We start from the raw sequence: 15315 nt of genomic DNA on the forward strand, positions 1-15315 counted from the left end.
AAGCGATGGTGTGTAGTGTAGTTTGTGTGTGTACGGAGGAGGGGAGATTGGATCTGGTGACATGTGTGGGAACGCCGCGCGCGCTACCAGCAGGCACAAGGTGGGCCAAGCGAGAAGCGACAAGGCTGGGCCTCCAACAAAAAAGAGCACGCGGTCGGCGGCCTGCAAATGCAAGGACAGGAAATACAGGCAATCCGACTTTTTTTTATTTTAGCCCTTTTCGCGAATTTTTTTTACAAATAGATCCCTGGCGAAACCAATTCAAAAAATGGACCCTTAGCTTGGCGCCAGGATGGCTGGCGCCAAGCTACAGCGTCTTGGCGCCAGTCTCCATGGCGCCAAGGTCCTCGGGCGTCTGACGTGGCGCCAAGGCTTGGCGCCAGCCTCCCTAGCGCCAAGCCTCCTACATAAAGCGCCGGCCCTTCTTCCTGCCCGAGACTTCCTCCTCATTCTTCTTCACTCTCTTGGGTTTTTACTCTCCCTACTTCGCCCTATACTACGAATCGACATTTTAGCTTAGGAAACTTTCATTTGATCCGTGGATCTTGAAGAGCAAGGTATCCTCTCTCCCTCGTAGCTTTTTTTCACATCGATTCGCTATATATTTGTTGCATTTTTGAACTTAGGGTTTCATGCAAATGTAGGATGCCGAGGCGTGGAAAAGCTAAGAAACTAAGGTAACCCCAGCGCACGTAGTTATGTTATGTGCTCATTGTTGTGGATCAAATGAAAAAACCTTAATTGTAAGTTTATTGTTAAGTGTGTTTGGTTCTTACAACGAAATAAACTAAATTGTAGTTATGGCGCTAAGATGACCGGAAATGCCTTCGATCCATTACCTCTGCCTAGTGGTGTTCCAGTGCCTATGTACTTTTGCGACGATCCTTGCAAGATAGCCAAATCCGATGAACATGCTACGTATAGGCAGAGGTATTGGATGTGTTCCAACTTTGTGTTTGAACCTACACTTCGTCAGCGCCGCATTAACATGTTGGTAAGGAATTGTTGTTGTCTTATAATTATTGACCATTTTTTTTATTTTATAACAATTGCATTTGTTGTAGACCCCTCCACCGCTATGTGATTTTGAGCAGTGGATCGACACTGAGATCAATCCTGAAGACAAGGAGTTTTTGGAGTATATGTTGCGCTGGGATGCAGAGAGGAAGGAGATGTACGAGAAGAGGCTCAGAGAGGAGGCTGCGAAAAAGGAGCACAAGGAAGAGGAGGAAAGGAGGCGTGTTGCTCCGAACAGGGAGGAGAGGGAGAAGAAGCTTGAGCGTGCACGCCGAGCGAAAGCAGTGACTGAGGAGAATCCCGATACCTTGAGGAAGGGAAAGTAGCCTCGTTGCACTCAATAGTCATAATTAGTTTCTAGTTCTATGGTTTATTTATGAACAATATTTTCTACTATGAGACTTTTATTATGTTGTCATATAATGATGCACTTTAAGTATGGACATGCAAGTGGTAGACGACCTATGTTTATTTTGCGATGTAATGCACTTTAAAGTTGTACTCTAGTGAAATTTCCGCAGAAAATAAAAAGGGTACTTGTTAGTGAAATTTCGGCAGAATTTCCCCTATTTTTTAATGCAATCCATACAAAATTACGAGATGAATAGTGAACATAAATACAAACATACAAGCATGTGACACATTCATAATAAAATCTGTAATAGTTCAGAATGAAAGTCCATATACACAAATAGTCCATATAACACAAAGTCCATATACCACATAGTTCGCAATAAGTACCCTCAGTGCTCCTAGTCTTACCCTTACCCTTGTGACCAAGGGCGTCGGTGCCTGGAGTGTAAGAAGAACATGGGCAACGTAGTCTAGTGCCTACAACCTGTGTAGGCTGAGTCAAGGAAGCCTCGTGAAGCTGAGACGAGCCAAGCTCCTCGGGCCTCTGCTCATCATCATCGTCGTTGTCCCGCCCCTATGCTTGACCTGATAAGTCCCTGTGCCGAGATCAAAACATTGCACCTCATGTGTGGAAGCCCTTTCATTTGCAATGCTGAGGTGTCTCTTTGGTTTTCAGCCCATCTCTCCCCAGCACTCTGCAACGCTTCTGCTTTGGCGGTGTCTTTCATTGAATTACGCAACAAGCCTGTAGAAGGTGATTCAACGATTGCGTTCACAGGCATACCACGTATCCCTAATAGCAACTTATTGAATGACTCGGCCATGTTACTGCACTAAAACTCGTACCTCCAACCACCGGCGTCGTGAGATCTAGTCCACTTATCCAAATCTCTCATCAAACCAGCGAGTCATTGTCTACCTTCTGCATTTGTTGCGGTCCTGACCTGCTCCAATTTGCGCTGGAAGTAATAGTCCTGAAGCTGACGAGCAGCAACTTGAAAAAGATCAAAATTATCCTTCACACCATCCTTCCGAAGAAGGTTCTCCGCAAGGTACCGAGTGCACCAACGATGATGCAAAGGTGGATACCCGTCTATCTGCTCTTGCACAGCATGAAGTATGCCCTGATGCCTATCAGATATGATGCCAACCTCCCTGCCAGGCCCAACCACATGTATCCGGACTAGTCTTAAGAACCATCCCCAACAGTCGTTGTTATCCCTCTCAACCAATGCAAATGCCAAAGGAACCAACATGTTGTTCGTGTCACAAGATATGGCTATAAGAAGTGTGCCTCTGTATTTGCCAATCAAAAACGTACCATCAATAGAGAAAACAGGACGACAGTGCCTAAAGGCTTCCACACACTGAGGGAAGCACCAGAACGCACGCCCGAATATCTGCCTCCCATCCTTCCAAGCATTTGGTTTTGGGATGTACTCATAATGCATGCCTGGATTCACCACTTTTATTGCATTAAAAAGCACTGGCAGCTGCTCGTACCCAGACTCCCAATCCCCATATATCATCTTCCACGTTCGCTGCTTAGCCCTCCAAGCTTTACCATAAGTTATCACATAACCTCCATAAATCTCCTCAACAGTTTTGATAATTGTTCTCATTTTCGTGTTGGGTTGTTCCTTCAATATTCCCATCAACCGCTTCGCAATTAGGGTAGATGTTAGCTGCGGATGTCTCATTGTAAGCTCATGGTCAGCACAATTGTGTGGACCGACAACTTTTGTGATCTTCCACTTCCCGGTGATATTTTGCTTCCTTGCACAAACCCTCCATAGGCACCGTTCCTTGTCACACACAACTGTGTAACGGCGCTCCGCATATGAATGCAACACTTTGTAAGGTCTCTTCCGTATCACTGCAAACGCTTGCAACCACCTCTTCAATGCGGGAAGGTCCTTAAATACCCTTCCCTCCTCAATAACCATACTAGGACTAGCTTCAGGAGCATCTAGGAGCTCATCATGACGTCCTTCTGCAAACGCCTGATCAGAAAGAGTAAGATCGCTAAACTCGTAAACTATCGGATCACGACGTCCAGGGAAGATACGCCTGAACATCTCAAGATCACTCTCTGTCATCTCTCCAATAGGGCGATCATCATCAGAATCAAGATCCACTCCCATCTCGTATGCATCTTCATCATTGAAAATTTCAACACTATTGGAGCTACGCAATCCATCTCCACATTGCACTTGCGCAGCAACTAGAGGCACATCCACATTTTGTGAAATATCTCCTGCGACATTAAGTACAAATATGAGTAAAGAAAAAATTGATGGAACGAATGGGGTTAGCTCCCAACAATAGAAACTGGTAAGACACTTACTCGGATCATTCTGAGTAAAAAGGAACTCATTAGGAGAGTCCGCCACATCATCAACAATCCGACAACCATGTCCAACTACTTCATTAGGGGCAGATTCAGCATCGGGAATCGTAGGTGCAACATCCAAGTCCATAATAGGTTCTGGAACGGGAGGATCGAAGTGTGCCCGTTGACCCATTGGTCGGGAAAACCGACGAGGATTTGGATCAACTCCCACCCGACGAACAACCACTTCAACACTTGGGGAATGACCATTCATAACCATTCTCACATATTTTTTCCACTAGCCTGCACACCGAATTGGGACCATCTTCCTTTGAATGTTGAGAGGGGAACCTAGGTGAAGTATGCCCTCGACTGTGATTTCATCATCTCCATGACAATGTAGCTCCTCCCGAGCCCTTCCAAGCAACTCACTAAATGAGGGTTTCTCATCAAATATCACAACCTCGCACTGCATGGCAACAAACTTAACACATCCATATTCATCCCTTTTCATGGTGCCTCCATGATATATGCTCACTACGTTCTCCATCTAATACATCAATATAACGACACACAATTCATTTAGTCCATAATAAATGAAGCATTCTAAGTACAATGTCTTTAGTATGAAATGAGATAGTATCAATTGACTACTAACTACTAAATACAACTAACTAACTATGTCATACAACTAGCTAACTATGTCACCTAATATGTACCTATGTACTTAACTATACAACTACTTAACTAACTATCGTAATAACTAGTTTACTATGTAACTAACTATACATCTACGTAAATAAAATTGGACATCCATCTAGTTAAATAGTGTCATGAGTATTCTCTATTGCTTCTATCATTGCAATTCATAAAAATAAACTACCAAAATAAATTAGTTTTCATATCTAACAATTCTACCTAACTATTCTAATTTATGTATCTAACTATTTCATTTACCAATTCTACCTACCTATCTAAATTATACCTAACAATCTAATTCTAATTTATCTATCCAACTATTTTATCTACCAATTCTACCTTCTTTATCTATCTAGTTGACTATAACTCTTCTTAGAGTTTTACCTCACTGATGCGGCAGCCTCCGGACGGGGCGGCTCCGGGCACCGGGCGGGGGCGGGCGGCCTTCGGGCGGGCGTGGGCGCGGGGTGGCCGCGGGGGCCCGTGCGGGGGGCGCCGGGAGCCGGGCGGCCTTCGGCCGGGCGCGGGCGCGGGGCGCCTCCGGGTGGCCAGGCAAGGGGCGGCTCCGGGCGGGCGGGCGCCGGACGGGGGCAGACAGCCTTCGGGCGGACGCGGGCGCGGGGCAGCCGCAGGGGCCCGCGTGGGGGCGTCGGGCGGGGCGGCTCCGGCCGCCGGGCGGCCTTTGGCCGAGCGCGGGCGCGGGGTGGCTCCGTGCGACCGGGCGCGGGGCGGCTCCGGGCGGGCGGGAGTTGGGCGGGGGCGGGCGGCCTCCGGGCGGCGACGGCGCCGGCAGCGGCGGCGGCGGGCTCCGAGGGCGGCGGCGCGACTTTGAAACAAGATTGGGAATTGAAACGGACGCGCAAAAGGAAGGAGATCCGGTGATGTGGTAAAAGGCTTGGCGCCACCGATCTTGGTGCCAAGCTCCCGCCCGCTCGCCACGTAGTCGATGACACGCCACGTAATCCATCCCACGCCACGTGGGCACGCCATGGCGGGGACCTTGGCGCCATGGAGGCTGGCGCCAAGACGTTATAGCTTGGCGCCAGCCATCCTGGCGCCAAGCTAAGGGTTCATTTTTGGAATTGGTTTCGTCAGGGGCCTATTTGTGAAATTTTTTCGCAAAAAGGGCCAAAATGAAAAAAAAGACCCTACAGGCAATCCTATCTATCTTCTAAAAGAATTGTTTAATGAAAATTTTAAATTACTCCACGTATAGGCAAAGTCCGGACTCTCTGAACTATTTATTTATTAGTTCGCCTAAACTATATCAAATGACACAATTAATCGAGGGCAGTAATTTGAACTTTTACCACTCAATAATAATTCACATTTTAAGTCATCCAAATATTCGAGTGCATATATTACACTCGATGAATGTACATAGTTAACATTTCCAACCCTATATCCTCTTATCCTTCTTAAAAAAAGAATTAAATAGATACACATAATTAAAAAGAAGTGCATCATAGTAATTTCTCACTAATTTTGGTACTTCTTGGTACTTCTATTTTCGTACTTAATGGTACTTTATTTGTTTCCACCGTTCAATTTTGTGTACGAGCCTGTGCACTCTTTTTTGCTTCACCTGAAGTCATTTGACGTAGATGAGCAATAATGGATCATCTAGTGTCAAATGAAAATAAGGATGTACTTGCCGTCGTTCAACCATCCATGACTTGATGCAAGATTGCTTGGAAGCTAATTAATTGCCAAAAAACAACTTATATCCACTTTAGATTTACGCTCACACCGAGCAAATCACATATCAAGTGTCTACGAAATTGGTCAAACTGAAGTGACAAAAATTTAGCCAATTCAACGTGACGCTTAAATCATACTTCTACCCAACTCGCACGGCTAAATCTGTTGCTAATACAGAGCTAACCAACTCTTCCTAAAATCTAATGCTCCACTAAAAATTTCCCAAGAAAACCATTATCAGCAGAGAGCTATGATAATGATTGGTAGGTTCCTATTTACTTGTCGAAGATAGATAGGGGTTGAAATTTTCAACCCACCCGACCCATTATAGCATCACCCAGCACAGCAAAACCCCATCAAAGACTATTTAATTGAAAAAATATTGTCAACATTTTTTAAAAAAGTTTGGACCAATTTTTTTCAAAAAAATTGGACCAACATTTCTTTAAAAAAGTTGAACCAATATTTATTAAAAAAACTTGAGCCAAATATTTCTTTAGAAAAAGATGAATCCAACATTTTTTTTCAACCGCCTTCCTCGGCTCCGGCGGCGGCGCGCGGTGGCTCGACGGTGAGCCATGGCCCATGGCGGTGAGCTCGAGCAAGACAACCCGTGCTTTTCCTTGCCTCATGTTGTCTCCCCTGTTCATGGAGGACCTCAATCTGGTAGCGTTAAGGATGACAAGTGCCGTGACAAGCTTGATTTGGATAATGGTGACCTCGAATTGGATTGTGGTGTTGGAAGTCAGTGAGCTCAATTTGGGTGGGCAAAACTTCAATTTAGCTTGGGAGGGGAGGGGGCGGCGGCGAGAAGGATAGAGCATTGGAGCTTCTCTGGTGCTTGGTGCTGATTTGAGTTGGGGAAGAAAAATAAAAGTTGCTGCTTTGATTTTGAAAAGGCAGTGATGAGAAAGAGGTGAAGAGGATATGGGAATTCCGTTGCTCATGTTTGGGATTGAAGGGTTGGGTTGCTTGCTGTCTGCTTGGAACCTTGGAGTGGCGCTGGTGTGCTCTGCCTTTTGGAAGATAAGAGCAGGAAAAGGTTGGTAGGGCAAGCAGAGAGGTGCATTTGGATTTGGAATTGAGAAAGGAGGCAAGCAGTACGTGCTACCCACGACGAACTCAAGATGTTCGACAATATGCCCGAGACTGTGTCGGAGCTGCAGCAAGAATTGATTTAGGGAGAGAGGTGCCTGAGCTGCTGCAATGACAACCAATGCAGGAAGAGCTACTGCTAGCTCGGTGTGGAGCGGTGATGGTTGTTCGACTCACCAAACCAGAAAGGAGGCGATCCAACGAGACTAAGCCTGCCAAGCAACCAAACACACGCAATCAAACAAGAGGTACTTGCATTGTCTAAAGATGCCTTGGGCTGGCCTTGCATATCTAATACCAGGCTTGGGCTAGAACAAGGAACCAATCACCACCTATGGTGCCAATCTAACTCCATTTGCACCTCCAATCATGAGTTCGACAATGATTGCATAGGATGCACCAATCTGGCCAGCGAGCTCCTTCTCATCTTTTCTCTCTTGTTTCTCCTTTATTGTTCTATGAGCTGAACTCGTGGATGCTATTCTTGGCCCTCTCGAGCACCTCTCTCTCACACCTAATGGACCAATATATACAAGCTGGGATTTGTTTCCGAACCTATCTCCACCGTCCATCAAGGCAACAAATCAATGGCTCACACACATGCTGTACTGGGCTCTTGGGCTACTATATACAAGCTATGAACCAAAACCTGATGTTGATTCTCTAGAGCAATTACCAAAAAAATGCACATTGCTGTTCTAGGAACAACTGATACCTTAGAAGCTCAGAGGATCGAAGACCAGCTGAGCTGAGCGCAGGGCTGCCCCCTCCAATCTCACCTTCCACCGTCCACAGAGCTCCTCTCCCGATGGTCCCCAAAGCTTTCAACGTCCTGGCCTCCTGGGCGCTTCCGTCAGCGAGCTGGAGCTGGAGTGCTGGACCATGCACCCTTCTACAGAGACCAGAGAACCAGAACAGAGCACACCTAAGTTTTGTCCCTCAAATTTACATACCGAATTGGTTTTTTTTTTTGACTTATTATGCGATGTTGTCCTTTTCAATTGCCAGACATGTAGTTGCTCTTAGCCCTTTACAATTGCCAGACATGTAGTTAATCTTAGTTTTTTTTTAAAAAAAAAGACATATAGTTGCAATCATGAACCAGTTGTGCTTAGCTTATTCATGCAATTTCGGTGGTTACAAAATGGATGGGTTTTATTCAATGCGAATTTTTTTCTACACTCTTTTCATTTGTTTTCCTAAGTCTCTGTTGTTTTCTTGGACGTCCCATTCCCTCTCATGCACGTCCGCAGGTCTTTGTTCCATTGGGGTGTTTGGATACCCCGTGCTAAAGTTTAGCACCTGTCACATCGAATGTTTGATACTAATTAGGAGTATTAAACATAAACTAATTACAAAACTAATTACACAGATGGAGTCTAATTCGCGAGACGAATCTATTAAGCCTAATTAGTCCATGATTTGACAATGTGGTGCTACAGTAACCATTTGCTAATGATGGGTTAATTAGGCTTAATAGATTCGTCTCGCGAATTAGCACAGGGATTCTACAATTAGTTTTGTAATTAGCTCATATTTTTAGTCCTTCTAATTAGTATCCGAACATCCGATGTGACACTGCTAAAGTTTAGCACCTAGTATCCAAACATCCTCTAAGTCAAGTCAAGCATACCGTCAACTCCATTGGTCCATTACGCGTTTTCTTGGTCTAGTATTGATCCTTTCCTTGTACTTTCCTCAATCCCTCTCAAACAGGTTATCAGCAGTCAGCAAGTCAACAGTTAGTCTTGCAATGAGTCTACTCCACACTATCTTCAAGTCGATCACAGCAACAGAAATCCTTCAAACAGAAAATATACGAGCACAAGAACTTCCCAGCTCCAGCTAAAACACCCACCGTCATTTCTGTTCTTGCTTCATTTGCACAACCCCCCCCCCCCCCCCCCCCCCCTGTATTTCTCGAACCATGGCCTCAATTTTCTCTCTGCTCTGTTACTTGCTTATGTTTTTGTGCTCCAACACTACACTACTTGCAGCAGGAGAAGCAAACAAGACCGAGATCGACCGACAAAGCCTCCTTTGTTTCAAGTCCGGCATCTACTCTGACCCCCTCCGCATCCTGAACTCATGGCGTAACACCTCACTCAACTTCTGCCGCTGGTCAGGGGTCACTTGCGGCACAGGGCTTCCCAACCGTGTGGTCTCTCTAGACCTCGCCTCCGCTCATCTCGATGGGCAGATATCAAGTTGCATAGCAAAATTAACATCTATTTCACAGATAAACCTTACTGACAATCACCTATCTGGAGCCATCCCTGGTGAGTTGGGCAAGCTTGCAGGCCTCCAAACTCTGATGCTTGCCGTCAACCGTCTTGAAGGTAACATCCCTGATTCATTGGGCACTGCCGTGTCTCTCAGCTATGTCAATCTTGCAAGCAATAATCTCACTGGTGCTATACCTCACTCGTTGGCCAGTAGCTCCTCACTCAGCAAGTTAATCCTCTCGCACAATAACCTCACAGGAGCGATCCCTACTACTTTGTTTACTAACTCATCTAGGCTTACTACGGTTGATCTCCAGATGAATTCCTTGACTGGAGTTATCCCGCCTTTCAGTAAAGTTACTGCCCTCAATTATCTTTGCGTCACAGGGAACTTCCTTTCTGGCAGCATACCTCCTTCAATAGGGAATGTTTCTTCCCTCCACTATATATTTCTAGGCCAAAATAAGCTTACAGGATTAATTCCAGAAAGTTTGAGTCGCATTCCAAAACTTCTTAAATTGGATCTGAGTATCAATAGCTTGTACGGTCATGTCCCCTTGTCTCTTTACAATATGTCTTCACTCGAATTCTTGCAGCTAGGTTCGAATCAAATTTTGGGATCCATTCCTTTTGAGATAAGCAAACTTGTTAACCTCACTTTCCTTAGCATGGAAAACAATTTGCTCTCGGGGAGCATACCCTCTGCAATCGGAAAACTGCACAGCCTATTTATGTTGAATTTATCCAATAACACAATATCAGGTCAGATCCCCTCCTCAGTTGGTAACATTACTCAGTTGGGAAAGCTGTTTCTTCATGACAACGACTTGAGTGGAAATATTCCTAGTAGTTTATGTTAGATTGATCTCTTTCCCGATTGGCCCAAAGGCCAATCAGGACCTTGATCTGCGCCCTGATCGGGGGCGCTTACCCTATCAATGGGTAGTGGGCCCCTGTCGCGCTGCGCTATATAAACAGGGTGGGGGGACCCGGCTCGGCTCACGAGGTTCGCCGTAGCCAGCCGCCCCACCGACATACCTACCGATCTAGGTTGCGCAGTAGCGGCGGGAAGCACCACCGCCACCTCACCGCCGACCGGAGTCGGCACTGCGCGTCGCTGCCTTGCGCAGACTCCGTCAACAGAACCCGCGATGGCCAGCAGCTCTGCTGCTCCCACCCCTAGGGGTGAAGGTACCCCAATCTCTCTCACTCTCACACTAGGCACTCACCAGGAACTCCTTGTCCACTCATGTCTCTCTCGAACCCGACTAGATGTGCTCTAGTGATCCTAGGCTAGGCCCTAACAATGGTATCAGACACCTCCTAGAAGCTATTCTAGATCGGGAAAAGCAATAGATCGAGAAGAGAAAAACGATCGGAAAAGACACAGAAAAAGAAACCCTAACCCTAACCCTAGATCTAAAGACAGGGAGACGCGGGACCACTTACCTGCTGTCGCCTTCACCGCCGCCGGCCATCGCCGGCGAGTGGCAAAGGCCGGCCGAGCCTCGGGCTCGCCGGAGAAAAGGCTCACCCGAGCCGCTGGAGCTCCCGCTCGGGGCCCGGGGGGCGCAAAAGCACCACCACAGGACCGCTCGACGGCGGCGCGCCCAACCCTCGGGGTGGACGCGCGCGTCGGCGAGGGGGCCCGCGGTGGCGCCGGCCCTTCTTCGATCTAACCCTAGATCTCGATCTTTCGGGTTTTTTTGGAGAGAAGAAGGGGGAAGGCTAGAATAGAAAAGAGGGGGAGGAGGGGGCTGCCGCGGCCGTGCGCCGGCGGGGCCATCCCTCCACCGCCGCCGCCGGCCATCGCCGGGCGCGGGAGAGAAAGCCCCGCCGCCGCCGCCGCGGCGAGAGCGAGCGGAGAGAGCGCGCGGGGGGAAATGGCTTAGGGTTTCAGGGAGCGGCCGCGGCAGCCGTTTTGTTCGGCCGCGATTGCCGCCGGACCGTCCGATCAGATCGGACGGCTCAGGATGAACGGGCCGCCTTTTGGCCCAGGCGGGACGCAGCGGCAGGCCGCTTTCGCGGCCCAGGCCCAGGTTGCGGCCTGCAGCCGCGCGCCGCGCGCTAGGCCGGCGACGAGCCGGTTTTTAGCGGGCCATTTTCGTGGGCCGGCTACGCAGCGCGTTAATGGGCCGCCTGCGTAGCGCCTAAGCGGGCCGGTTGCGCCGCGTTAGGCCGCCGGCGTCGCGGGAACGGGCCGCGCGCGGGAACGGGCTGTGGGCCGTTTTCGCGCGTGGGCCGGTTTTCGCGATTTGCACAGTAACTCCTGGTATTTTGTTTTTTCTATTTTCAGAAGCATTTAATTAATAGTTTTTACACAGTTTTAGTCTCTAATCTAATTTGAACCAACGGGATAATTTGTATTAGAGATTAATAAAGTTTTGTACAGTGTCTTGCTTCTGAAAATAGATTTATTTCACAGTTTCCGCTGCAAAAGTCATTTTTATTGCTCCATTTAAATTTAATTTTGAACCAACGGGATAATTAAATTTATGTGAGAGCATGATAAAGTTAATTAGATCATGGTGCTGTTATTTTCTGACCAACGTTGTTAATAACTGTATCATGATTTAAAAAGTTATTTTGATGCTTTTATTTCTATTTCTGCCCAACGGTGATATAGTTTTAAATTGCATCAACAGTTGTATGTTTTATTTTTTGACCAACGTTGGAAATGAATCATGCAATTGTCGTTATGATCTCACTTATGGATTGTGAATTTCAGGATCATTCAACTTAATGGCGTGTCTCAAAGAGATACCCATTCTCAAAGGCAACAACTACACAGAATGGAGGAAGAAGATTGAGTTCTCCTTCGTTTGTGGAGAAGTTGACTGGGTGCTGACCACACCGCAGCCACAAGCTCCACAGAAGCCAGTGAGGGCTGATGGTGATGATGATGCTGCATGGCAGCAAAAGGAAAGGGACTATGCTCCACTGGAGTTGGCATACACCCTTGAAAACAAACAGTGGACCACTGCCAACAAGAAATGTATGGCTTTGGTAAAGAATACGATTGAGCCTGCCATCTTGGGCTCGATCGCAGAGTGTGACTCCGTTTCAGAGTACCTCGACAAGATAAGGAATCAGTTCACTGGTTCCTCAAAGATATATGCTACTCAGCTGTTCAAGCAACTAGCCACAGAGAGGTACAATGGCGGAGGGACTGGCATAAGAGATCACATCATGAGGATGTATAACTTGGCAGCACAGCTGAAGCCTATGGATCTTGAGCTCAAGCCTGGGCACATTATGCATTTGGTTTTTGCTTCTCTGCCTAAAGAGTTTGACACTTTTGTTGTCAATTACAACATGCAGCCAGAACAGTGGGACATGGAGAAAATGATCGCCATGTGCGTGCAGGAAGAGGACAGACTTAGATCCTCACATGGTGGCTCGTTACACTATGTTAAGGATAACAGGAAAAAGATTGCTAACCCCTCTTTCAAGGCACGTGGAAAAGCTCCTATGCAACAGAATCACCAAAAGCTTCTCCCAGTAGACAAAGATCAATGTCTACATTGCAAGAAAAAGGGGCACTTCAAGAAAGACTGCCCCGACTGGTTAAAGTCAATAATGGCAAAAAGAGGTGAGAATACTATTTCTTTTGTAAATGAATCCTTGTATACACAGTATTCGAAATCTACTTGGTGGATTGACTCAGGTGCAACTGTTCATGTTGCAAATTCTTTACAGGGATTCCATTCGACGAGGACTACGCAAAGAAGCGAAAGATGCGTTGAAGTCGCAAATGGAGTCCAAGCAGAAGTTGAAGCTGTTGGCGATGTCTCTTTAGAGCTAGTTGATGGTTTCATGCTTGTACTTAAAGATGTGCTTTATGTTCCCTCATTACACAGAAACTTAATAAGTATTTCACGTTTGGACCATGATGGTTATGAATGTCATTTTGGTAATGGAAAGTGTGCCATTTGGTTCGATAATGCATGTGTTGGTGTTGCCATCCTTCACAATGAGTTATATTTATTATCATTGCGTGAAAAAGTTAATTCTGTGTGTGATGTGAATATGAATGTATCCTCGTCAGAGAAAGAAACAAAGAAAAGAAAGAGAACTCATGAAATATCGTCGAAATTATGGCACTGTCGTTTAGGCCATATTTCGAGGGGGAGAATAGAAAGACTAGTTAAGAATGAAATTCTTCCTCAATTAGAGTTCTCAGACTTAGAACAATGCGTTGATTGCATTAAAGGAAAATTTGTAAAGCAAATTAAAAAAGGCGCTAAACGTAGCACAGGAATTTTAGAGATAATCCACACTGATATTTGTGGACCTTTTCCTGTGAAAAGTGTGGATGGCTATGACTTGTTCATAACATTCACAGATGATTACTCCCGTTACGGTTATATTTATCCTATCAAAGAAAGATCAGAAGTGTTGGATAAATTTAAGATATTTAAAGCTGAAGTTGAAAATCAGCATAACAAAAGAATCAAAATAGTAAGATCCGACCGTGGGGGGGAGTACTATGGTCGGCATACCCCATTCGGCCAAGTTCCTGGACCTTTTGCAAGGTTCTTGCAGGAAAATGGCATAGTAGCCCAGTATTCAATGCCGGGCGAACCTCAGCAAAATGGAGTAGCTGAAAGGCGTAACTGTACACTGATGGATATGGTGCGCAGCATGATGAGCTATTCCACCTTACCATTGGGACTGTGGATGGAGGCGCTGAAGACCGCCATTCACATTCTTAATAGAGTACCAAGTAAGTCGGTGCCCAAAACACCGTACGAACTATGGACAGGAAGAGTACCCTCACTAAACCACTTACGTGTGTGGGGGAGCCCAGCTGAGGCCAAAGTGTTTAACCCAAACATCGGGAAACTAGATCCCAAAACAGTAAGTTGCCACTTCATTGGCTACCCGGAAAAATCAAAGGGTTTTCGTTTCTACTGTCCAGACAGATTCACAAAGTTTGTAGAAACGAGACAGGCGATTTTCTTAGAGGATGAGATGGTGAGGGGGAGCATGGTAGCTCGAGAAATTGATCTTGAGGAGAAGCGGGTGTGTGCACCTAATCCGATGATTCAGGAACCATACTTCTCACTACCTATTATTCCCGCACCGATAGTTCCTGAGGTCGTGGTGCAAGCACCCGCTACAGTCCCTGATATTGTGGTGCAAGCACCTACTGTGATTCCACCCGTGGAAACGATGAGTGAAGTTTTGGAACCTGTCCTTCAGGAGCCAACCGAACCCATCATTGCACACGAGGAAGAGTTACAGCAGCCACCTCAGAATAGTGTGCCACAAGCAGAGGCACAGAATATGCCTGAAAGTGAGGGGCCTAGAAGGTCTCAAAGGGTCAGAAAATCAGTCATCCCTGATTGTTATAAAGTTTATAACACAGAAGAAGTTCATATAGAAGGTGATCCCACTTCATATGAAGAAGCCATGAAAAGTGTTCACTCATCGAAGTGGCTAGAGGCCATGGAAGATGAGATGAAATCGATGAGTTGCAACAATGTTTGGGAACTTGAGGAGATTCCTAAAGGAGCCAAAACAGTAGGCTGTAAATGGGTCTACAAGACTAAACGTGACTCCAAAGGGAACATAGAAAGATATAAGACGAGACTTGTGGCAAAAGGCTTTACACAAAGAGAAGGAATAGATTATAATGAGACTTTCTCTCCTGTCTCATGTAAAGACTCCTTCAGAATCATAATGGCACTAGTTGCGCATTTTGATTTAGAGTTACATCAGATGGATGTAAAGACGGCATTTCTAAATGGGGATTTAGAAGAAAATGTCTACATGAAACAACCAAAGGGTTTTGTCATGGAAGACAAAGAAAATATGGGATGTCGTCTAAAGAAATCCATTTACAGATTAAAGCAAGCCTCTAGACAGTGGTATCTAAAGTTTAATGAT

General features: G+C 46.2%; 1 protein-coding gene across 2 annotated transcripts; it reads left to right on the plus strand.

Moving 5' to 3' along the window:
• The first annotated feature begins 9008 nt into the window (after nucleotides 1–9008).
• On the plus strand, nucleotides 9009–13390 carry LOC140223357 (uncharacterized). Of its 2 annotated transcripts, none has more exons than XM_072295070.1 (3): nucleotides 9009–9537; nucleotides 12152–13015; nucleotides 13123–13390. In XM_072295070.1, the coding sequence occupies exons 1-3, from the start codon at nucleotides 9126–9128 to the stop codon at nucleotides 13167–13169; spliced, it is 1323 nt and encodes a 440-aa protein (XP_072151171.1). In that variant the 5' UTR covers nucleotides 9009–9125; the 3' UTR covers nucleotides 13170–13390. The 2 variants fall into 2 exon arrangements, with proteins under 2 accessions (XP_072151171.1, XP_072151172.1); XM_072295071.1 differs by lacking the exon at nucleotides 9009–9537 and adding an exon at nucleotides 10285–10614.
• The last annotated feature ends 1925 nt before the right edge of the window (nucleotides 13391–15315 follow it).

Source organism: Setaria viridis, chromosome 7, assembly GCF_005286985.2.
Source record: "Setaria viridis chromosome 7, Setaria_viridis_v4.0, whole genome shotgun sequence".
NCBI lineage: Eukaryota > Viridiplantae > Streptophyta > Magnoliopsida > Poales > Poaceae > Setaria > Setaria viridis.